This window comes from Bufo bufo, chromosome 9 (assembly GCF_905171765.1).
Source record: "Bufo bufo chromosome 9, aBufBuf1.1, whole genome shotgun sequence".
In the NCBI taxonomy this organism is placed as follows: Eukaryota; Metazoa; Chordata; class Amphibia; order Anura; family Bufonidae; genus Bufo; species Bufo bufo.
The window spans coordinates 106,583,837-106,607,850 of NC_053397.1; the positions used below are offsets into that span (position 1 = coordinate 106,583,837).

Below are 24,014 nucleotides of genomic sequence, written 5' to 3' on the forward strand. Positions count from 1 at the left end.
ACCACAGCATGCGAACAGTTGACAAACTGCTCAGTTTCAGAAATACTGTAACTTTGGACCCAAAGCCAATAATCATCCATTTTTGTAAATCTGATAAATTGCCACTTTAACTCATGGCAGCAATGAGGGATATGTGCCTACTGCACACGTTATATACCCACCAAGCCAGCTCGCAACACGTGTCTTTCTTCCATCATGAGTTACACACTCAAGACATCAAAAGTAGGAAGTGGTCATAATAATGTCACTCGGCTGTGTATTATATACAGGATAAACTCGAAAAATTTGAATATCGTGCAAAAGTTCATTTATTTCAGTAATGCAACTTAAAAGGAGTTGCTTTAATGCAACTTAAAATTAGAATATTGTGAAAAGGTTCAATATTCTAGGCTCAAAGTGTCACATTCTAGTCAGCTAATTAATCTATACCCCCTGAGCAAAGGGTACCTGAGATTGTGAATTTGGGGTTTACAAATAAAGGCTTGAAATATCTCGCTTTCCATGTAATGAGTCTATCTCATATGTTAGTTTTACCTTTTAAGTTGCATTTCTGAAATAAATGAACTTTGCATTATATTCTAATTTTCCGAGTTGTCACAATGCAGTATTATGCATCAAGTAAGATAGTTTTTCTTCTAGAAATTGTCCCATGTTGGCATTAAACACTTAAAGATGCTGAACTCCTTGTAAAATTTATAATGTGCCCCACCTGCCATGTGAAATACATAATGCTGCTCTTTCATATGAAAAGTTGCCTTTGGGCTCCAAAAAGTAGCATGGACTGGGTGCCTCTACCTCTACACCCACTGGGGCTACACCCTGGTTACAGACCTAATTTTAAATATAGTTTATTACATGACTTACTACAATATAGCAGAGACCCACACCAACATATTTGGAAATTATTGACTTTTCTGTAATCAAATCATTATTTTCTCTGTAGGGGGTAGGATTTTACAGATTCATCAAACCAAGTTGGCAGATGCTGGAGAATATATATGTGTTGCTACTAATCAAGCTGGAAAAACCAAGAAAACATTCTCTCTTAATGTGTATGGTCAGTCTTTACAATTTACTACACGCTTTTGGAAAATACAGTACAGTGTAGTACATATTCATTCTTCTATAAAACTGTCTTATATGTACATTATTATTGCAGTGCCTCCTACCATTGTCAGTGGCAACAGAGATTCCAGTCCTCAGATTAATATAGGCATTTCTACCTCTACATTATTGAAATGTATACCAGATGGAATCCCAACACCTGTTATAAACTGGTATAAGAATGGCCAACTGATAACTGATTCCACTGATGTTAGGATTCTGCAGAAGGGGCAAGTACTGAACATTGACAATGCTCAGGTGAGTCAATTCCCAGGTTCCCAGGTTTGTCATCAGAATTCCATTAGGTAGCACATTTTAGGTTGAGACAATTTGAGCTTAGCTTGAAAACCAAATATTTTCAATCATCTTCTTCAATGCTTGTTCCAGGTGTCTGATACAGGAGAATATCAATGTATTGCAACAAATGTTGTAGGTCAAGACAGCAAGACATTTTTCCTGACTGTTCATGGTAAGATCTTTGGTAATATATTCTTTGATGGTAATCCCTGAATATGACATTTTCATAAATCAAGGAATGGAATATAATATATTTGCGAACTTTTTTCGCAGTGCCTCCCGGGATACAAGGACCACCAGTGGAGTATCAAATGGGGACAATTAAAAACCCTGTTACATTTTCATGTGATGCTTATGGGATTCCAACACCAACATTAATTTGGCTTAAGGATGGAAGTCAAATAGGTTAGTATATGCCAAAGATATCATGATGTTCATGCAGTTGATGGCAAACCGTCATATGTTAGCAGAAGGTTTTATTAAACTTTGATTGATTGTCATTATTACCAATCCAGAATACAACATCTCCTTGTTTATTGACTGTAGTATTCTTTTTTTCTCATACTTTTTCAATTTTTCCACACAAAAAGACGGACCGTATATTGTGCAGAAATTTTATGGAATTCAGAACTACCCCACTCCTGTGCAAGCACAAAACAAAACACCACAGAAGTTTGTCAGAAATATTTAGCTCACATGCATAACATTTTAGTCTGGAGCCATGGATCTCTGGTTTCTGTAAAGAGCTGATATTTACCTTTGATGTAAAACTCTAGTTTCTTATGAAATAAATGAGTTTTCTCCTCCTTTGTTTTAATGATCCCAGACAGCCAGTAAGGAGCATAAATAAATTTAGCCAGCAAATAAAACATTTTTATATTTGGAACTGAAATGCCTCCATCAGTTTTGTAGTGTAATTTTTCATATGTGGTGTTTGTCCTTTCAAAATAAAATGTGAAAAGTATTTTAATGGAGGTAAATTATAATATTAAAAGATTTAGGTAGCAATATCATTCTAAAGATGATTTTTTTTTATTGCTTACTCTTCCTAAGTATATTCTTTGTGTTACAGATTTGGCTATACTGACCTTTAAACTAATCACGGAGGATTAAATTTAGTGTTCGCCGTACTCTTATAGAAAGTCTCACTGCCTGAAGAACAGTTTAAAAAAATAAAAAAATAAACTTTATTAATAATCTTAATTAAAATGGGCGACTCACTCTTTTTTCTCTTTCATGCAGAGACAGGCATTAGGCGGGAGTATATATGCAGCAGATTAAAACATATATTATCTGCTAATTAACGCTCAGATCCCCACGCACCTTGAATAGAGGATACACAGATGTGCAGGTATATGCACCCTCTTTATTACAGAAATGTCTGGTGCACGGTGGAAATCTCAGTGCTCTACCCACTAGTTAACAGATAAGGTGTCGGCAACCTTGTATATTAATCACTCATTGACGCACTTTACTGTTATTGCGCATGTGATCAGACTCTTGGAGTATTGGGGTCATATGGTGGCTGATCATACACGTTTAGATCAACCCATCTGTACTGATACTCCAACCATTAGTGTCACACTGAGTATCCAGTTTACTGCATGTGGACACCAGCTCATGTAGAGGACCTCTATTTGGTAGGATTCCCTATTCAAACGATCCTGGAATACAGTAACAAAATTTACCACCACCTATGGCTACCTATATTTTATTCTCTCAGGCCGCTCAATGCGTTTCTGTGCCCCCTTATTTGTTGGGACACTTCCTCAGGAGCTAGGCTGGGGTCTGAGAGGTGTAAGCTATCTGATCTTGGAATCGGCGGTAGACGCTGCACGTGTGGCACTTGGATGGCCATACGCGGCCACCGGAACTGCTCCTTAAATAAGGATTCGCACTGTCACGGAGATGCCCGGGGGCGCTGTCCTCCCGGACCAATCAGAGGGCGTGGGCGTGATCATATTCATAATCACGCCCCGCTCTATTCGCCGGGTCTTGTGGAAGGTGTTCCCTGTCCGCTGATATACAGCACAGATGGAGAAGGGGGACCATTCGGCGGCTTAATTCGGTGATCAGCAAGGGATACTATGTTTGCTAAAATGGAGGTGAAGATAAGCTGGGTATATATATATTAAAGATACACCGCGTCCTCATAAAGATATTAGATACACATCGGCAGGCATTATGTCCTCATGTATTTCCCGTGTGTCATGACATCAAAGTTGTCTTAAATTCCCTGATTGTAAGATTAGAGAGACTGTGCTAATGACAGCGTTATTGAGGAGGAATTAATGGGGTTATAGTGAGATTGTCATTGATCCCTGGGACATGGGGACAAATAGGGAGAGATGGCGGCTGGAATAAAGCCACATCGCCTGCCATCTCCATGATCCAGATTGAACCTGTCATGATAATACCCCATCATCTGTCCCCATCTTCACTAACAGGTGTTAGATTATTGTCCTCATATCTTGACCATGTGTAATGACATCATAGTTGTTTTTAATGCACTGATTATGAGGTTACAGAGACTGTGTTGCTAAAGGCATTACTGAGGAGGACATTGTGGGGTCATGGTGACATTATCATCAGTCTCCGGGACGTGGGGACAAATAAGGAGATATAGTGGTTAGCATGTAGCCACACCGCCTCTCTCACCTACGTGATACTTATTGTAACCTTAATGATAATACCCCTTCATCTGTCCCCAGCTTCACAGGCAGGTATTAGACTATTCAATGAAGAACTTTATTCAGTCCCTTCGGTCTTTAAGTATCGAGACGGAAGATCCACTCCAATTCTTTTTGGAGTACTCTCTTGTCCAAATTCCCTCCTCTTGGGGATTGGCGTACATGCTCAATGCCCTGGAAATGCATAACTTCAGTGTTACCAGTATGCAATTGAGGTATCTCGGTTGTTCGAGACATCATTTAGATGTACCCCTATCCTGCTTCTTAACTCACGTATTGTTCTGCCGACATATTGTATGCCGCACACACATGTCATTAAATAAATGACCGCTATGGTTCTGCATGTGATAAATGATAGAATCTCATATGTTGTAGAAGTGACTGTGCTAGTAAAAGTCCTGCCTGTCTTGATGGAGTTGCATGCAATACAGCCGCTGCACTTATAGGTACCTCTCAGGTTAGAAGTCAACCAGGTTTGTGTAGGTGTGGGTGTGAGGTAGCTGGGAACCAATCTATCTTTGATGCTTCTCCCTCTACGATAGGTTATTGATAGACGGTTCTGTACATAAAATACCCCAATGACGGTTAAGTATGTTTTTAACTACTTCATGCCCCGCATCAAATGTTCCGATGATCCTCATGACCTCGTCCTCTTTTGTTGTCTCTTTCGGACTAAGGAGGGTTTCTCGGTCACAACACCAGGTATGATGGTAGGCCTTTTTAAGTGTCTCATCGGGGTAGCCATGGGATCTAAACCTCTTTCTCAGGTCATCTGCAGTTTTTTTTAACTCATGCGCCTCTGAGCAGTTTCTTCTAGCCCTTAGCTATTGCCCTTTGGCTATACCTCTACACAGCGCTTGCGGATGCCAGCTATGCCATTCCAGTAAGTTGTTAGTCGCAGTTGGTTTGAGAAACATCCTGGTTGTTATATGGCCATCTCTCCTGAAGGGTGATCTACCACTTTTCCACTGTTGACGTAAAGAAAATCCCGAGATCATTCACATTCAGCTGTTTGCCAAATCCATCAAAGTCCTGCTCACTCCCTTTCCATAAAATCAGGATGTCATCTATGAATTGTAACCAAAGTTGTATACATGATGACCACCCTTTGCAGTCTTCACCAAAGGCAATCTCCTTATCAAGATTGATACCATTTAGTCTCTTGAGGACGTCCATCGTGTCACGAACATATGATGAAAGAGACAGTACAAATGGACGTAGAATCGTATCTACATATTTGCTGATGTTCTGTGTTAAGCTTTCTATCCCTGATACGATGGGTCTACACTTTAATGGATTTTGTCCTTTATGCATCTTAGGTAGCCCATAGAAGCATGCCATTACTTGATAGTAAGGCAGCAAGAAGTCAATTTCTTGCTGATCAATCAAGAATTCCCTTCTGGCTGCCTTCATAATCTCTGCTAGTTCCTTTCTAAAAAGGGCCGTGGGATTCTCCCTCATTACTTCGTAAAGCTCAGCCTCACCTAGGATCTTCTCACACATGTTGATGTATTGAGACCCTTTTTCCGAGGGTTTAATTTCTATTGACTCGTCCCTTTCCAGAGATAAGAGTCCCGTCAATTCCAACTTGGATATAGTGTTATAGCAGGGGATATTATCCTCCAGTTGTCTCAACTCTTCTGTGACTACAGCCAAAAAGGTGTCTAGTGGAGAGGTGTCATTCACACGGAGAGGGGGTCTTTGTGGAGGGCAGATGGAGGTCAATGTAAGGGCCTTCACCTAAGCCTCTCTGTCCTTCTACCCACAGCTCAGCTAGCAACTGTACGTCTGACATTTCGTCTGGTGTAACCCCTAGTTCTTGACATTGTCGTGCATCGTGTGTATGGAAGAATTTCTTCATTTTGAGCCTGCGGATAAAGAGGTTTAAATCATTCACCCAGTCAAAGGCTTTAAAGCTGCTCGTGGGCACGATTGATAAACCCCTTTTTAAAAGGAAGAGTTCCCCCTCTGTGAGGACCCTTTTAGAGATATTAATGATCTGTAGACAGTCTCTTTTGTTGTATTTGGAGTGACACATGTTTATTGATTTTTACTGCCCCGCAACAGGTACTCTGATACCGGGGGAGCATTCCCTAAAAAACCAACCCTTGTTCGGTCGGGTATTTCCTCTGCCTCTCCTGGTATTACCCCGACCCCTGTTCCCTCTATAATTGGGTGATGGTTTATTTTTATTAGGGTCCTGATCTGTCTCCCCCTCTGAAGACGATTGTTCCGCATCTGTTTCTATGATTTTAGCTTTACTGCCTCCAAAATCTAGAATATTGCCCTCTTTAAAGTCATGGTTATCCCTGATATACTGTGAGTGCTTCTTATCTTTCATATACGCAGTGAACTTTTCAGTAGCCTGTTGCAGGGTATTCTCTTTCTTACTAAAATCAGGATTGTTGCTCAACTTTTTGGCTTTCTTTATACTCTTTTAGTTCTTTATCTGCTTTAATCAATCGTTGCTTTTCTTCATCCAGTAACAGTGTCATTAGTCGTAGGGATGAATCAACTCAATCTTTTTCCCATTTTTTGAGGAATTCTGATGACCTCAGACGTGACACTGGTAATAAGGGGATACGCAGCCCTCTTGGTACAATTTTGTCCCGTAGGTATGTCTCTAGGGCTTGTACTTCCCACCAAATCCTCACATAGTCTTTGTATACTCTAGTCAGATTCTTAAAAGCCCCTTTGGACCATTCCAATATGAGACAGCACAAGTTGCAATTTGAATTAATAAATTTATTGGTCCAGCTGAACAGTACATCAAAGGCAATAAATGCATTGTATGCTACATTTCTGGCTTTTTGAATTAGGAACAGAGTTGGACTACAGTCACACATGCACTCAGTCTCAAAAAGGGCTTCCTAATTCAAAAAGCCTGAAATGTTGCATACACTGCATTTATTGTCTTTGATACACTGTTCATACTAACCTTACTAACTCCAGCACAGCCACTATGGTGCCCACAATTTCCAGTTCCTTGAGGCAGGAAAGTGGTGATGTACCGTTCCTCTTCACATGATCACTGCGGCCAATCACTGGCCTCAGTGGTTTTGTATGCGTGAATGGAACATGTCAACTGAGTCCAATGATTGGCTTCAGTGGTTAAGCGAAGATGAACGGTACATCATCACTTCTAGATAGCAGTCAACAGTAGACACTGGACCGACTGCACTGGAGCGGTGACACATATAAAAGTTCAGCTTAATGTATGATTTTATATTATTTCCTGCTCATAGACTAATTTTAAAATGTTAGAAAACTTTGAGGTAGTAGCATGGGTAAATTCATACCCCCATAGTTCCTTTAACCATATATAAATTGATATTTCAGTCACAATTCTTCATTTATTTCTTCTTACCTAGATCCTTCAGACTATTTGGATGTCTACTTTCTTGCTGCTGGGAGTAAATTCAAGATAGATAGAGCTCAGCTCTCCAGCAGGGGAAATTACACATGTATAGCAAGTAACACTGAAGGCACAGCCCAGAAAGACTACATTCTAACTATTCAAGGCAAGTGCTTCATAGTGGTTTCTGTGATTGTAAGTACTCATAATTTCATTTCACCTAGACATAATTGTAGTCGTAATGTATATAATAACTATGTAAATATTTAAAGTTCCCCCTAGCATCACTGGCTCTGGAATGGCGAATGAGATCAATGCATTACCAGCAGAAGACATCCAGCTGCTATGTGAAGCCAGTGGAATTCCTCGACCTGTCATTTATTGGTTAAAGGATGGGGAACGCATAAACAGCGACCTTCGCCCTGAAATTGTGTAAGAATCTATTTACCTCTTGTATGTCTCCTATGATGGCCACTGGCAATGAACATATGTTAAACCTCTCATTGAAGGAATGTGTCTGATTCCAAAGTAAAAGAACATATGGAAAGGAAATGTTGCCAAACCTTTTTACTTCACTAACAGCATGCCAAAAAACATGTGACTTATACAGAAACCTACACAAAGTGGACCACAAAATAATCTCAAACATCTGACCTAAATAGGGATCACATATAGAGCACCTCCCTTGTGGCTGTGATAGGCATTTTAGTAAGTAAGGGGGGGGGGGGGGGGATGTTCTAAAGAAACTGATCTTTGTAGCCTTATCTGATTAGATTTTTTTAACACTATAAAAAAAACTGCAGTTTGATGCCCTTATTGACCCTCCTCCTATGTGTATGCAGTTCTACTGTATGGAGAGTCATTCTTGGGCTGAACCACAGACTTTAATGTTTAAAGTCGGCAGTCATGCACACAGCAACATTTTATCAGATAAATTACACTATTGTGGCCACTTATGGATAATATTAAATGGTAATGAAGCCCACACCTAGTACAGAAATGTGTGTTTCTCAACTATATATATATATATATATATATATATATATATATATATATATATATATATGCATTGACTAAGGGGTACTCTTTTTCATTATGGAGAGCCCATGGTACGCTGAGTACCTGTGCACAGTAGGCCAGGCAATGTCCCTCTGGGTTTCTGGGAAAGATAATCATTGTCTAGGCTACAATAGTCATCACCTATATAAACTGGTCTCTATAATAGAAATAGTACCCACCCAGAGGTTCCCCCTAAGGCCGTGCAATGCAAAAAGCTGATCTCATCTACTTTTTTTTCTGTTTAAGGGCTTTTGTGCTGTAAGAACCATTTGCAGATGTGAGGCTGGTTTAGCTTTTTTTTTTTTGCTTTGCTAAGTGAGCATGTTTAAAAGGCAGAAAGGTATCTATGCTAATTTGCTGTGTAAAAGTAATATAGCATTCATATTGCTCTAGTGTCCTTCTTACTGTTTACCTACTTGCTGTGCAGCAGCAAGTAGGTAGAATTATAGCTTTCTGCTGTTCACCTGAACATGTATCATCTGTATAGCAAAAACAGACAACACCATTAGCAATTTTATTTCATCATCAACATCATATTAATTAGAGAGACTGCCAAAATAACACGCAACTGAAAGTGAGACAAAAGAATTACAGCATCCCACAAAACTGTATATGTTAATTCTTCTTGCATTAGATAGGATATCTCCTTTTCTTTTTTGTCAGGCAAGCTAATTTGGCTTTCTGGCAAAGATATTCAAATTAGCTTTTCTTCCAAAACAGAAAAGAATGCTAATATTTTCTTCTGCCAGCCACATTAAGATAAGTGATTTGCATGCACTCTTCCTAGAAACCAACAGTAGTGTCATCTGGCGTACAATACTCACTTATTTTTTTTCATCTCCCTAATGATAAAGAGCACCCCAAAATGTACCCCACAAGGCAAGTCAACCAAGTAAGACAAGTTTCTCTTGAGACATTTGGGTTCTCTTGTTTTTCTAGAAAAAGCACTAGCTTCTTGGTCTTTAGGTTGAGATTATGTATAGTATCTGTTCTTATCCATCCAGAAGATTTAGTTCAAGTCTGTAGGATGTTGAGTAGGGCAGAGAATCACATGGTTATTCCTATGGTGTATGCCATTAGCACCGTGTGTTTAGTGACCAAGGGCTAAGATGTGCTGGAAAGCCTGAGGTGCAGAAGTGCCTTGGGGGTGGTGACCCTGGGATGTTTGAACTCCCTGGGGGTGGGAGCACACTGACCGATAGCACATTTGTACACACTTCACTTTCATGCATTTAAAGCACACTCATCTTTCTTAAGCTCAGCTTGGCTGGTGTAAGACAAGGAATTTTTATAATTCTGGTTGAATGTTTGGGCCACATCTGGCACACATAAAAAAAAAAAATTGTGTTCATGTTTGTTTTTCACTAGGACATTCCAGGGTTGTGGTGACCTTACGGGCTACCCCCTGAGGTCTAGAGGGTGTTTGTGTGTGTGTCTATCAGGTTCCTCACCCAACTGCAAACCTCAACAGAAGGTCCATACCAACACCTGGGGTGGCAGCCAGGAGGAAACTGGAGCATCGTCTGGCGTATCCTCGGCTTTGGCTGCAGGTTAGCCACTTGTCCTGGTCCCTTGCAGTGGGGCCCAGTCATTTCTAGTTATGCCACTGCAAAGAGCTGTGACTATACTTACTTGCTGCTGCACAGATAAAAAGTAAGGAAAACACAGCAGCAATGAGCACTATATTATTTTCACACAGTGGATTGGCAGAGATGCATTCTTGCTTTTTAAACAAGCTTACATAGCTAAGCCAGGCTCACTAGTTCTTTCAGGACAAAAATACTTAATTAGAGAAAAGCAGATGACAACATCATTTTTAGTTGCAAGGCCTTAGGGGGAACCTCTGGGTGGGTACTTTTTTATTTATTATGAAGACCAGTTGATATGTGTCGCCTATTGTAGGCTAGACAATGCTCCTCTGGATTTCTGGGTAAAATATATGCAAATCATCATGTCTAACTTCTGCTGGCGTCAGATAGGTTTAGGAAAGCTAATTTAAATATCTTTCCCAGAAACCCAGAGGGGCATCGACTGGTCTAAAATACCGTGCTCACGTACTCAGGTAACCAGGTGTATATTTCCTGGCCTACAATACAGTGCACATGTAATTGGCATAGTAGGGGGCCGGGGCATCGTCTGGCCTAAAATACTGCATATGCAGCATACCATGGGCTCTCCATAATGAGAAAGAGTATCACTTGGACAATGCATATATGAGAAACACACATTTGTGTACTAGGTGGTCTTTCTCTCTTTGACCAAATCTGAACATTTTGAGAAGTCTGGACTGAATGCTGAACCAGTAGAACCTAATTTGCTTTTCCTTTATACAGAATATCCTTCAAACAAGAATGACAGTTCTTCATTATGGTGACCTTGCAGATCCTATACTGGGGATAGAATACTGTGGGGGAGATTGATCAACCCCCATATTTCAGAAAACTAGTGTAAAATAGTCACAAACCACGGGTTTGAGATTTTCTAAATATAATTTGAGCAAAAATGTGAATTTTTGTGTAAATTATGTTTTTTGAAAAGGGGGCATAGGCCCTGGCACGTTTATTATTCTTTACACTAGTTTTCTCATGTAAACGATGACTGAAGTCTACGCCGGATCCAAGGTGGCACAAATTTCATTCTAGGTGCAAGGACTACATGAAGGTGGCTTAATTCATGATGCTGCATGTGCCTCGTTATAAATTAAGGGTACTTTCACACTAGCGTTACATTTTTCTGGTATTGAATTCCATCACAGGTGCTTAATACCAGAAAAAACGCTTCAGTTCTTTCCTAATTCATTCTGAATGGAAAGCATTCTGTTCAGTATGCATTAGGATGTCTTCAGTTCAGGCCCTGGTATGGTATTTGGTTGGAGAAAATACCGCGGCATTGAAATGTATTAATGCCGGATCCGGTACTAAGTGTTCTGGAAAACCGGATCTGGTTTCCCGGTCTGCGTATGCGCAGACCTTTTAAAAATGAGAGAAAAAAAAATACCGGATACGTTTTTCCGGATGACACCGAAGAGACACATTCGGGATCTCAATGTATTTGTCAGCCAGATCCGCATCCGGATTTCCGGATCCGGAAGGCAGTTCCGGCAACGGAACTGCCTGCCGGAATCCTCTAATGCAAGGGATATCAAGGCATGCGTACAAAATATCAGCCTTGATAACTCCCACTGTGTAATTTTATCTGTGCTCCTGAAGATATTAGACACAGCAAGGAAACATTTCTTTGGCTACCAGAATAAATTCACTATGATTTATTTTCTGTTTTCCCCAAAGTAAAACGCCTAATGGAGAAGTATTATCCATTGTAAACACTCAGACATCCGATATGGGAAAATATACATGTGTAGCTACCAACTCTGTAGGAGAAGATGACAGAATATTTACTGTAAATGTACATGGTATGTATCCCTCTAATACCCTAGTAAACATTGTATTTACAAAAGCACATGTATTATACAGTATAAGGCCTCATGCACACGACCGTTGTGTGCATCCGTGGCCGTTGTGCCGTTTTCCGTTTTTTTCGCGGACCCATTGACTTTCAATGGGTCCGTGGAAAAATCGGAAAATGCACCGTTTTGCAGCCGCATCCGTGATCCGTGTTTCCTGTCCGTCAAAAAAATATGACCTGTCCTATTTTTTTGACGGACAACGGTTCACGGACCCATTCAAGTCAATGGGTCAGTGAAAGAACACTGATGCACACAAGATTGGCATCCGCGTCCGTGATCCGTGGCCGTAGGTTACTTTCATACAGACGGATCCGAAGATCCGTCTGCATAAAAACTTTTTCAGAGATGAGTTTTCACTTTGTGAAAACTCATATCCGACAGTATATTCTAACACAGAGGCGTTCCCATAGTGATGGGGACGCTTCTAGTTAGAATATACTACAAACTGTGTACATGACTGCTGCCTGGCAGCACCTGATCTCTTACAGGGGGCTGTGATCCGCACAATTAACCCCTCAGGTGCTAAGAGATCAGGGGCTGCCAGGCAGCAGGGGGCAGTCATGTACACAGTTCGTAGTATATTCTAACTAGAAGCGTCCCCATCACTATGGGAACGCCTCTGTGTTAGAATATACTGTCGGATATGAGTTTCACGATCTAACTCATATTCGACAGTATATTCTAACATAGAGGCGTTCCCATGGTGATGGGGACGCTTCAAGTTAAAATATACCATCGGATTGGAGAAAACTCCGATCTGATGGTATAATAGGGACTCCTGACTTTACATTGAAAGTCAATGCGGGACGGATCCATTTGAAATTGCACCATATTGTGTCAACGTCACACGGATCCGTCCCAATTGACTTGCATTGTAATTCAGGACGGATCCGTTTGGCTCCGCACGGCCAGGCGGACACCAAAACGACTTTTTTTTCATGTCCGTGGATCCTCCAAAAATCAAGGAAGACCCACGGACGAAAAAACGGTCACGGATCACGGACCAGCGGAACCCCGTTTTGCGGACCGTGAAAAAATACGGTCGTGTGCATGAGGCCTAAGAGAGAGAGAAAGAGAGATGTATTTTCAAATAGAAGTTGTTCTGCTTATCTCTGATTCCATCCTCTGATGCCGAGACTAGATCTGAAGGTTACTCAGCATTGTAGTAAAAGGTAACTGTTGTTTGGGTTTATTTTTAATTCAGCACAGGGACAGAGATATTAAACATTTTGTAATATACTTTATTAGGGAATGGTGTTTCTTTTTACTAGAAAACCGAGTGTGAAGAGTCTGTTTAGCAGTACTCTGAGCATTATTAAGGAGAGCCCGTTGAAGATGGTGTGTACCATACAGGGGCCTCAGGTGTGCCTTTTAGCTAGCCCAGTCCCTGCCTCCTTACATGTTCCCTATCACTAAAAGACTTGCTGCCGGTCCTAACCCCAGGCATTTCTCTCGTCCCCTGGCTTAGAGCTGACAGTCTACAGTAACACAGCACACTTAGTCAGTGCAGAATGCTGCAGCCCTGTTCCTGTCCCTATCTTTTCTGTGTGTCTGTGCTGGGACTATAGGAATTTAACATCCTGTACTGACTGTGTCATATGGTACTGTGTACTTACAGTCTGCTCTAAGTATTGGCAGTACCATTCTGAGAGAAGATGCATGCCTCTGTATTTTCCACATACCTGTAGTGGTCTTCAGCACTCAGTAGACATTGTGAACAGACTCTACTTAACAACCCTCAGATCATTGCTAAGGAAACTTTACACCATGTTTTCTATTAAAAAGCACTTCTATTGAAAAACACTTTTCCCTAATAAAGTTTATTACAAAAATGCTGAAAATCTATGTCCCTATACTATATTAAATATAAACTGAAATAACAGTTTACATTTAAACTATTATTTCACGGGGGAATTTTTCACGCCCTGCACTTCAAAATAGAGGCTTTGTAACTTTTTTAAGTCACTTGTGTAAAAAAAGTGCAACTTTGCATTTTTATGTCACTTACTCCAGTTTGAAAAGTGGAAGCAAAAGTGGGGGGTGGTTTGTTATGTTAATGAGTTTCCAGATTTATCACTGCGACAAACTCGCCACAGTAGCGGATGTGGCATAAAAAAAACTGGAGCAGCATTTGTAGACAAAAGTGTTACGTTTAAAGGTGCCGGATTTAACAAATAATGAGGGGCATTTACCAATGTCACTATTGTGGCGTAAATAAATCCCACTTTATGATGCATGCCATATGTACACGTCATAATTTGTGACTTTATAACCTTCTCGCCAGTTTCTAGCATAAGGTATAGCTGAAGTCTGCACCAGCCCCTAGCTGGCATAGACTTCAGTTTCTGGAGCCAGAGATGCGTCTAATTTATTAAGAGAAACGCCAGTCTTTATAAATGTCCCACAATGTGCAACATTTAATGAATTTGGATCAAAGTACGCCAATGCAGACTAAAGCAAAACTAGCTTCAAATATTATTATTTTTTTTATTGTACTTCATTTAGGCTACTTTCACACTAGCGGCAGCCTTCTCTGGCAGGCTCTTGCGGCGGGGGAACAGCCTGCCAGATCTGTGCTGCGGCTAGTGTACCGTGCCGCTGGAAGTCCACTCTGGCCCCATTGACTATAATTCCCCCGCCGGAAGAGCCTGCCAGAGAAGGCTGCCGCTAGTGTGAAAGTAGCCTTAATCACATCATTTTTTTGTTTCATTTAGTTCCTCCCAAAATTATTGATAATCAGGAGACACCAGTAAAACTGACTGCAATTTTGGGCACTTCAATAAACATTGAATGCCTTGTAACGGGTGTCCCAACACCTCAGATCAACTGGCTGAAGAATGGTCTCCCACTTTTAGTAACTTCACAAGTCCGGCTTCTTTCTTCTGGACAAATGTTGAGGTAAGTCCAAATATTCCTGGTATCTTTAGGTTCAGCTTTTAATATGAACACTGGCTTATTTCATGAAATATACAGTACAAGACAGTCTGTGCTTTTCATCTTTCAGGGTGTGGATGGCCTTGTACATCACTGTTCTGTTTTTCAAATACTGTATATTCACTGGGCAATGAGTAGTCATTGATGGGACTGGTATAGAGGGTGGCATTAGAGGAACATTTGGTGATGTGAATTGGGCTACTTTCACACTAGCATTTCTCTTTTCCAGTATTGAGAGCCATCATAGGGTTGAAATACCGGAGAAAAAAACTTCTCAGTTTTGTTCCCATTCATTGTCAATGGGGACAAACCGTAACTGAACAGAACGGAGTGCTCCAATATGTATTCCGTTCCATTTGGTTGTGTTCCCATACTGGAGAGCAAACTGAAGCAAGCAGCGGTTTTATTTCCGTCATGGGATGCAGAACAAAACTGATCCGGCATGACCCACAATGCAAGTCAATGGGCATGGATCTGTTTTCTCAGATCCCCCATTGACTTTCAGTGGTGCTCATGATTGATTTGTCTTGGCTATGTTAAAGATAATAAAACGGATCCGTTCATAACGGATGCAGATGGTTGTATTATCAGTAACGGAAGCCTTTCTGACGATCCCTGCCGGATCCGGCAAACACACAAGTGTGAAAGTAGCCTTAGCAGAGAAGTTGTGAATTGTATGGGGCTAGAGTGTAAAAAAAAGACAAACAAACACAAATAGAGTATAATAATTCCATCATTATAGAAAACATTCTGGTGCTAATGCCACTCTTATTTTGCAAATCTGAGATTCTTGGCAAATATATTATATACAAAATTATTTGGGCTCACAAACTATGAAACAGCCAGTTAATGACTACCGGACAGCAACTGAAATGAACCGAGAGTTGTTTCACCAAAACTGGTAGGTACTCTATGAAGCATTATAGTCTCTGATGACCTCTAGTGGCTGAAATTGGTAATAGCTCTTCTAGCAATATAGAGGAATTTGTAGATGCTAGAGATGAGCGAATTTGCTGAAATCTGTTTTGCTTCTGATTCTGTAGATATGATCTTCACATTTGTGTAGGTCTGAATAAATTCGACTGATACTGAGCAGGGTAGAATTCCCACAGCAGCAGTACAATATAGTGCATGATGGACAAGGTAGGAGATGTGTAGCTGTGTGGGGGTATTAGGACGGACAGCAGCAGCACAGTATGGTAGGCAAGTGATGTGCTGTTTAGTAGGGGTACGTGGCTGGGGGGGAAGAACATGCCTTCAGTGAGATCACTGAGGACGAGGAACGGGACATGAGTAGCTCGGCATCCAACCTTGTGCAAATGGGGTCTTTCATGCTGTCGTGCCTGTTGAGGGAACCTCGTATAAAAAGGCTGAAGGAGAACGACCTGTACTGGGTGTCCACGCTACTAGACCCCCGGTATAAGCAGAAAGTGGCTGAAATGTTACCGAATTACCGCAAGTCGGAAAGGATGCAGCAGTTCCAAAATAAATTAAAAAGTATGCTTTACACAGCGTATAAGGGTGATGTCACAGCACAACGGGAATCTAACAGGGGAAGAGGTGAAAGTAATCCTCCTCCTCCCACGACCACGCCGGCAAGGACAAGACGCTTTACAGACGTGTTGTTGATGGAGGACATGCAGAGCTTTTTAACCACCTCCGGACCGCCTAACGCAGGATCGCGTTCCGGAGGTGGCAGCGCTGTGCACAGTCACGCATATACGCGTCATCTCGCGATGGCCGAGATTTCCTGTGAACGCGCGCACACAGGCGCGCGCGCTCACAGGAACGGAAGGTAAGAGAGTTGATCTCCAGCCTGCCAGCGGCGATCGTTCGCTGGCAGGCTGGAGATGTGTTTTTTTTAACCCCTAACAGGTATATTAGATGCTGTTTTGATAACAGCGTCTAATATACCTGCTACCTGGTCCTCTGGTGGTCCCCTTTGTTTGGATCGACCACCAGAGGACACAGGTAGCTCAGTAAAGTAGCACCAAGCACCACTACACTACACTACACCCCCCCCCCCCCGTCACTTATTAACCCCTTATTAGCCCCTGATCACCCCTGATCACCCCATATAGACTCCCTGATCACCCCCTGTCATTGATTACCCCCCTGTCATTGATTACCCCCCTGTAAAGCTCCATTCAGATGTCCGCATGATTTTTACGGATGCACTGATAGATGGATCGGATCCGCAAAACGCATCAGGACGTCTGAATGAAGCCTTACAGGGGCATGATCAATGACTGTGGTGATCACCCCATATAGACTCCCTGATCACCCCCCTGTAAAGCGCCATTCAGATGTCCGCATGATTTTTACGGATGCACTGATAGATGGATCCGATCCGCAAAACGCATCCGGACGTCTGAATGAAGCCTTACAGGGGCGTGATCAATGACTGTGGTGATCACCCCCCTGTCATTGATCAACCCCCTGTAAAGCTCCATTCAGATGTCCGCATGATTTTTACGGATGCACTGATAGATGGATCGGATCCGCAAAACGCATCCGGACGTCTGAATGAAGCCTTACAGGGGCGTGATCAATGACTGTGGTGATCACCCCATATAGACTCCCTGATCACCCCCCTGTTATTGATTACCCCCCTGTCATTGATTACCCCCCTGTAAAGCTCCATTCAGACGTCCGCATGATTTTTACGGATGCACTGATAGATGGATCGGATCCGCAAAACGCATCCGGACGTCTGAATGAAGCCTTACAGGGGCGTGATCAATGACTGTGGTGATCACCCCATATAGACTCCCTGATCACCCCCCTGTCATTGATTACCCCCCTGTCATTGATTACCCCCCCTGTAAAGCTCCATTCAGACGTCCGCATGATTTTTACGGATCCACTGATAGATGGATCGGATCCGCAAAACGCATCCGGACGTCTGAATGAAGCCTTACAGGGGCGTGATCAATGACATAGAAACATAGAAACATAGAAACATAGAATGTGTCGGCAGATAAGAACCATTTGGCCCATCTAGTCTGCCCAATATACTGAATACTATGGATAGCCCCCGGCCCTATCTTATATGAAGGATGGCCTTATGCCTATCCCATGCATGCTTAAACCCCTTCACTGTATTTGCAGCTACCACTTCTGCAGGAAGGCTATTCCATGCATCCACTACTCTCTCAGTAAAGTAATACTTCCTTATATTACTTTTAAACCTTTGCCCCTCTAATTTAAAACTGTGTCCTCTTGTGGTAGTTTTTCTTCTTTTAAATATGCTCTCTTCCTTTACCGAGTTGATTCCCTTTATGTATTTAAAAGTTTCTATCATATCCCCTCTGTCTCTTCTTTCTTCCAAGCTATACATATTAAGGTCCTTTAACCTTTCCTGGTAAGTTTTATCCTGCAATCCATGTACTAGTTTAGTAGCTCTTCTCTGAACTCTCTCTAGAGTATCTATATCCTTCTGCAGATATGGCCTCCAGTACTGCGCACAATACTCCAAGTGAGGTCTCACCAGTGTTCTGTACAGCGGCATAAGCACTTCACTCTTTCTACTGCTTATACCTCTCCCTATACATCCAAGCATTCTGCTGGCATTTCGTGCTGCTCTATTACATTGTCTTCCCACCTTTAAGTCTTCTGAAATAATTACTCCTAAATCCCTTTCCTCAGATACTGAGGTCAGGACTATGTCAAATATTCTATATTCTGCCCTTGGGTTTTTACGCCCCAGGTGCATTATCTTGCACTTATCCACATTAAATTTCAGTTTCCAGAGTTCTGACCATTCCTCTAGTTTTCCTAAATCCTTTTCCATTTGGCGTTTCCCTCCAGGAACATCAACCCTGTTACATATCTTTGTGTCATCAGCAAAAAGACAAACCTTACCAGCGAGGCCTTTTGCAATATCACTTATGAAGATATTAAACAAAATCGGTCCCAGTACAGATCCCTGTGGAACCCCACTGGTAACATTACCTTGTTTTGAATGTTCTCCATTGACTACAACCCTCTGTTGTCTGTCACTCAGCCACTGCCTAATCCACTCAACAATATGGGAGTCCATGCTCAATGACTGCAGTTTATTGATAAGTCTTCTATGTGGGACAGTGTCAAAAGCCTTACTAAAATCTAGATATGCGATGTCTACTGCACCTCCACCGTCTATTATTTTATTCACCCAGTCAAAAAAATCTGTAAGATTTGTTTGACATGATCTCCCTGAAGTAAACCCATGTTGTTTTTCATCTTGCAATCCATGGGATTTTAGATGTTCCACAATCCTATCCTTTAATAGGGTTTCCATTAATTTGCCTACTATTGATGTCAGACTCACTGGTCTATAGTTGCTCGATTCCTCCCTACTACCTTTCTTGTGAATGGGCACGACATTTGCCAATTTCCAATCTTCCGGGACGACTCCTGTTACTAATGATTGGTTAAATAAATCTGTTAACGGTTTTGCCAGCTCACCACTAAGCTCTTTTAATAATTTTGGGTGTATCTCATCAGGCCCCTGTGACTTATCTGTCTTCACCTTAGACAGCAAACTTAGAACATCTTCCTCTGTAAAGATACATGCATCAAACGATTTAATAGTCATTCTTTCTAGTGGAGGTCCTTCTCCTTTTTCTTTTGTAAAAACTGAACAGAAGTATTCATTAAGGCAGTCGGCTAGCCCTTTATTCTCTTCTACATACCTTCCGTCCTTTGTTTTTAATTTAGTTATTCCTTGTTTTAATTTCCTTTTTTCATTTATATATCTGAAGAATGTCTTATCCCCTTTTTTCATAGACTGAGCTAGTTTTTCTTCTGCCTGCGCTTTAGAAGTTCTTATAACTTGCTTGGCCTCTCTCTGCCTAATCTTGTAGATTTCCTTATCTTCATTGCTCTGGGTTTTTTTATAATTACAAAATGCTAGCTTTTTATTTTTAATGATTTGGGCCACTTCTGCTGAGTACCACATTGGTCTCCTCCTTTTTTTGCTTTTACTGACAAGTCTAATGCAATTTTCTGTTGCCTTCAATAATGCACCTTTTAAGTAGTCCCATTTCTCCTGGACTCCATGTAATCCGTTCCAGTCTGATAAGGACTCATTTATGACTAATTTCATTTTTGAAAAGTCTGTTTTTCTAAAATCTAAAACTTTTGTTTTTGTGTGGTGGGACTCTTTCACAGTTCTTATATTAAACCACACTGACTGGTGATCACTAGATCCCAAGGTTTCGCCTACAATGACATCATATACCGAATCCCCGTTTGTGAATACCAAATCCAAAATGGCCTCCCTCCGGGTTGGCTCCTCAACCACTTGTTGTAGAGATAACCCCAGTAGGGAATTTAGAATATCTGTACTCCTGGTAGAACTTGCTATTTTGGTTTTCCAGTTTATATCTGGAAGATTGAAATCTCCCATAATGATAACTTCTCCTTTCATTGTCATTTTAGCTATTTCTTCAACTAGTAGATCATCTAGTTCTTTAACTTGACCAGGTGGTCTATATATCACACCTACACGAGTTACTGCATGGTTAGCAAACTGCAACGTAACCCAAACTGACTCTATGTTGGCCTCACCAACTTGTATTAGGTTAGATTTAATGCTATCTTTCACATACAGGACCACTCCTCCTCCTTTCTTGCCTTCTCTGTCTCTTCTGTATAAAGAGTACCCTGGTATGGTTATGTCCCAGTCATTTCTTTCATTAAACCATGTCTCCGTAACAGCCACTAAATCTACATTCTCAGATGCCATTATTGACCCAAGTTCATTGATTTTTTTACCTAAACTGCGAGCATTTGTAGACAGGACTCTGAGCTTATCATTTCTTAACCTCAGTGCTTCTGACCTGTTCTGGCATTGTTTCGGGGGGCAAATGGACTCTTTTATTTTCACTCTTTTGCCCCCCCTTCCTAGTTTAAATACTCTTTCGCAAATTCTTGGAGTTGTTCACTAAGTACATTTGTTCCTTTGAGAGAAAGATGCAAACCATCTTTTTTGTACAGTTCCTTTCTATTCCAAGTAGAGCTATCATGAGAAACAAAGCCAAATCCTTGCTCTTGACACCATTTACCAAGCCATATGTTGAACTCCTTTATGCGCCTCTGCCTATCATTCTGAACATTATGCACAGGCAGAATTTCAGAAAATGAAATGGTGGATGCAAAATCCTGTACGTCATTACCAAGTGTGATAAAAGATTTTTTCACCTCTGACACTTCATTGCAAGCCAGGTCATTTGTCCCTAGATGGACAAGAACATCCACGTCCCCTTCCTGCTTTGCTTGCTTAACAATATTAATAATACGTCTTCTATCTCTTCTAGCAGTAGCCCCAGGGAGACATCTCACAAAACCATTTTCTTTAAGCTCCACACTTCTTATGATTGAATCACCCAGCAACAGCTGCATCCTTTGAGACTTCACTTTATCTTTTTTGTTGCATACATTAGACATAGTAGTCGATGGTTTCTCACCCTCTGTGCTTGAGTCCATATCCATGTTGTCCTTACATTCTGAGAGTGCTGCAAATGAATTATGGAGAACCACCGACTGTGGGACATGTCTTCTATCCACCACTCTAAGACTTCCAGAACCTACATTAACCCATCTGCCATTTCTGGGGGTCCTCTGTGGCAGTGGCATTGCAGCAGTCCTAGCTGGAGTTTGTTTAACCGATAATTTAAATATTTCAACTTTCAAAAATGCAATTTCCTGCTGCAGTAAGGAGAACTGTCTACAGATCTGACAGCATCCGAATCTCCAAAGAGTGGAACATGAAATAAATGCACAACAATTCCTGCACTGAACCAAGTCTGCCATTTTAAAGAGGAGAAAAAAATAAAAAAATAAAAAAATAAATTTGTAACTTTAAATCAAACAAATCTTACCTTTTTTTTTTTGTATTGTTTCCACCTTCCAGCCTACCTCCTGACTATCTCCTGCAATATCTCTTTACTAGTACTTAATGTAGTACTTGAAGCTAGTACTTTCAGCTAATGAATGACTGTGGTGATCACCCCATATAGACTCCCTGATCACCCCCCTGTCATTGATTACCCCCCTGTAAAGCTCCATTCAGACGTCCGCATGATTTTTACGGATGCACTGATAGATGGATCGGATCCGCAAAACGCATACGGACGTCTGAATGAAGCCTTACAGGGGCGTGATCAATGACTGTGGTGATCACCCCATATAGACTCCCTGATCACCCCCCTGTCATTGATTACCCCCCTGTCATTGATTACCCCCCTGTAAAGCTCCATTCAGACGTCCGCATGATTTTTACGGATCCACTGATAGATGGATCGGATCCGCAAAACGCATCCGGACGTCTGAATAAAGCCTTACAGGGGCGTGATCAATGACTGTGGTTATCACCCCATATAGACTCCCTGATCACCCCCCTGTCATTGATCACCCCCCTGTCATTGATCACCCCCCTGTCATTGATCACCCTTCTGTAAGGCTCCATTCAGACATTTTTTTGGCCCAAGTTAGCGGAATTTATTTATTTTTTTTCTTACAATTCTCATATTCCACTAACTTGTGTTAAAAAAATAAAATCTCACATGAACTCACCATACCCCTCACGGAAACCAAATGCGTAATTTTTTAGACATTTATATTCCAGACTTCTTCTCACGCTTTAGGGCCCCTAGAATGCCAGGGCAGTATAAATACCCCACATGTGACCCCATTTCGGAAAGAAGACACCCCCAGGTATTCCGTGAGGGGCATATTGAGTCCATGAAAGATTGAAATTTTTGTCCCAAGTTAGCGGAACGGGAGACTTTGTGAGAAAAAAATAAAAAATATCAATTTCCGCTAACTTGTGCCAAAAAAAAAAAAATTCTATGAACTTGCCATGCCCCTCATTGAATACCTCGGGGTGTCTTCTTTCCAAAATGGGGTCACATGTGGGGTATTTATACTGCCCTGGCATTCTAGGGGCCCCAAAGCGTGAGAAGAAGTCTGGTATCCAAATGTCTAAAAATGCCCTCCTAAAAGGAATTTGGGCCCCTTTGCGCATCTAGGCTGCAAAAAAGTGTCACACATCTGGTATCGCCGTACTCAGGAGAAGGTGGGGAATGTGTTTTGGGGTGTCATTTTACATATACTCATGCTGGGTGAGAGAAATCTCTTGGTCAAATGCCAACTTTGTATAAAAAAATGGGAAAAGTTGTCTTTTGCCAAGATATTTCTCTCACCCAGCAAGGGTATATGTAAAATGACACCCCAAAACACATTCCCCAACTTCTCCTGAATACGGCGATACCAGATGTGTGACACTTTTTTGCAGCCTAGGTGGGCAAAGGGGCCCATATTCCAAAGAGCACCTTTAGGATTTCACAGGTCATTTACCTACTTACCACACATTAGGGCCCCTGGAAAATGCCAGGGCAGTATAACTACCCCACAAGTGACCCCATTTTGAAAAGAAGACACCCCAAGGTATTCCGTGAGGGGCATGGCGAGTTCCTAGAATTTTTTATTTTTTGTCACAAGTTAGTGGAAAATGCTGATTTTTTTTTTTTTTCATACAAAGTCTCATATTCCACTAACTTGTGACAAAAAATAAAAACTTCCATGAACTCACTATGCCCATCAGCGAATACCTTGGGGTCTCTTCTTTCCAAAATGGGGTCACTTGTGGGGTAGTTATACTGCCCTGGCATTCTAGGGGCCCAAATGTGTGGTAAGGAGTTTGAAATCAAATTCTGTAAAAAATGACCTGTGAAATCCGAAAGGTGCTCTTTGAAATATGGGCCCCTTTGCCCACCTAGGCTGCTAAAGTGTCACACATCTGGTATTGCCGTACTGTTTTGGGGCGTCATTTTACATATACCCATGCTGGGTGAGAGAAATATCTTGGCAAAAGACAACTTTTCCCATTTTTTTATACAAAGTTGGCATTTGACCAAGATATTTATCTCACCCAGCATGGGTATATGTAAAAAGACACCCCAAAACACATTCCCCACCTTCTCCTGAGTACGGAGATACCAGATGTGTGACACTTTTTTGCAGCCTAGGTGGGCAAAGGGGCCCATATTCCAAAGAGCACCTTTCGGATTTCACAGGGCATTTTTTACAGAATTTGATTTCAAACTCCTTACCACACATTTGG

General features: G+C 41.5%; 1 protein-coding gene across 3 annotated transcripts in view; it reads left to right on the forward strand.

Annotated features, from left to right (window-relative positions):
• The window catches only part of HMCN1 (hemicentin 1), a 723,834-nt gene that overhangs the window by 381,404 nt on the left and 318,416 nt on the right, over positions 1 to 24,014 (forward strand). For all 3 annotated transcript variants that reach the window (XR_005774384.1, XM_040408842.1, XM_040408843.1), the window contains 8 exons: positions 944 to 1,057; positions 1,160 to 1,362; positions 1,492 to 1,573; positions 1,675 to 1,806; positions 7,463 to 7,612; positions 7,719 to 7,878; positions 11,793 to 11,917; positions 14,686 to 14,869. Coding sequence is in view for 2 of the 3 variants with exons in the window: in XM_040408842.1 (XP_040264776.1) it covers positions 944 to 1,057; positions 1,160 to 1,362; positions 1,492 to 1,573; positions 1,675 to 1,806; positions 7,463 to 7,612; positions 7,719 to 7,878; positions 11,793 to 11,917; positions 14,686 to 14,869 (1,150 nt within the window). In the remaining variant the exon portion in view is untranslated. The remainder of the gene's footprint in view (positions 1 to 943; positions 1,058 to 1,159; positions 1,363 to 1,491; positions 1,574 to 1,674; positions 1,807 to 7,462; positions 7,613 to 7,718; positions 7,879 to 11,792; positions 11,918 to 14,685; positions 14,870 to 24,014) is intronic.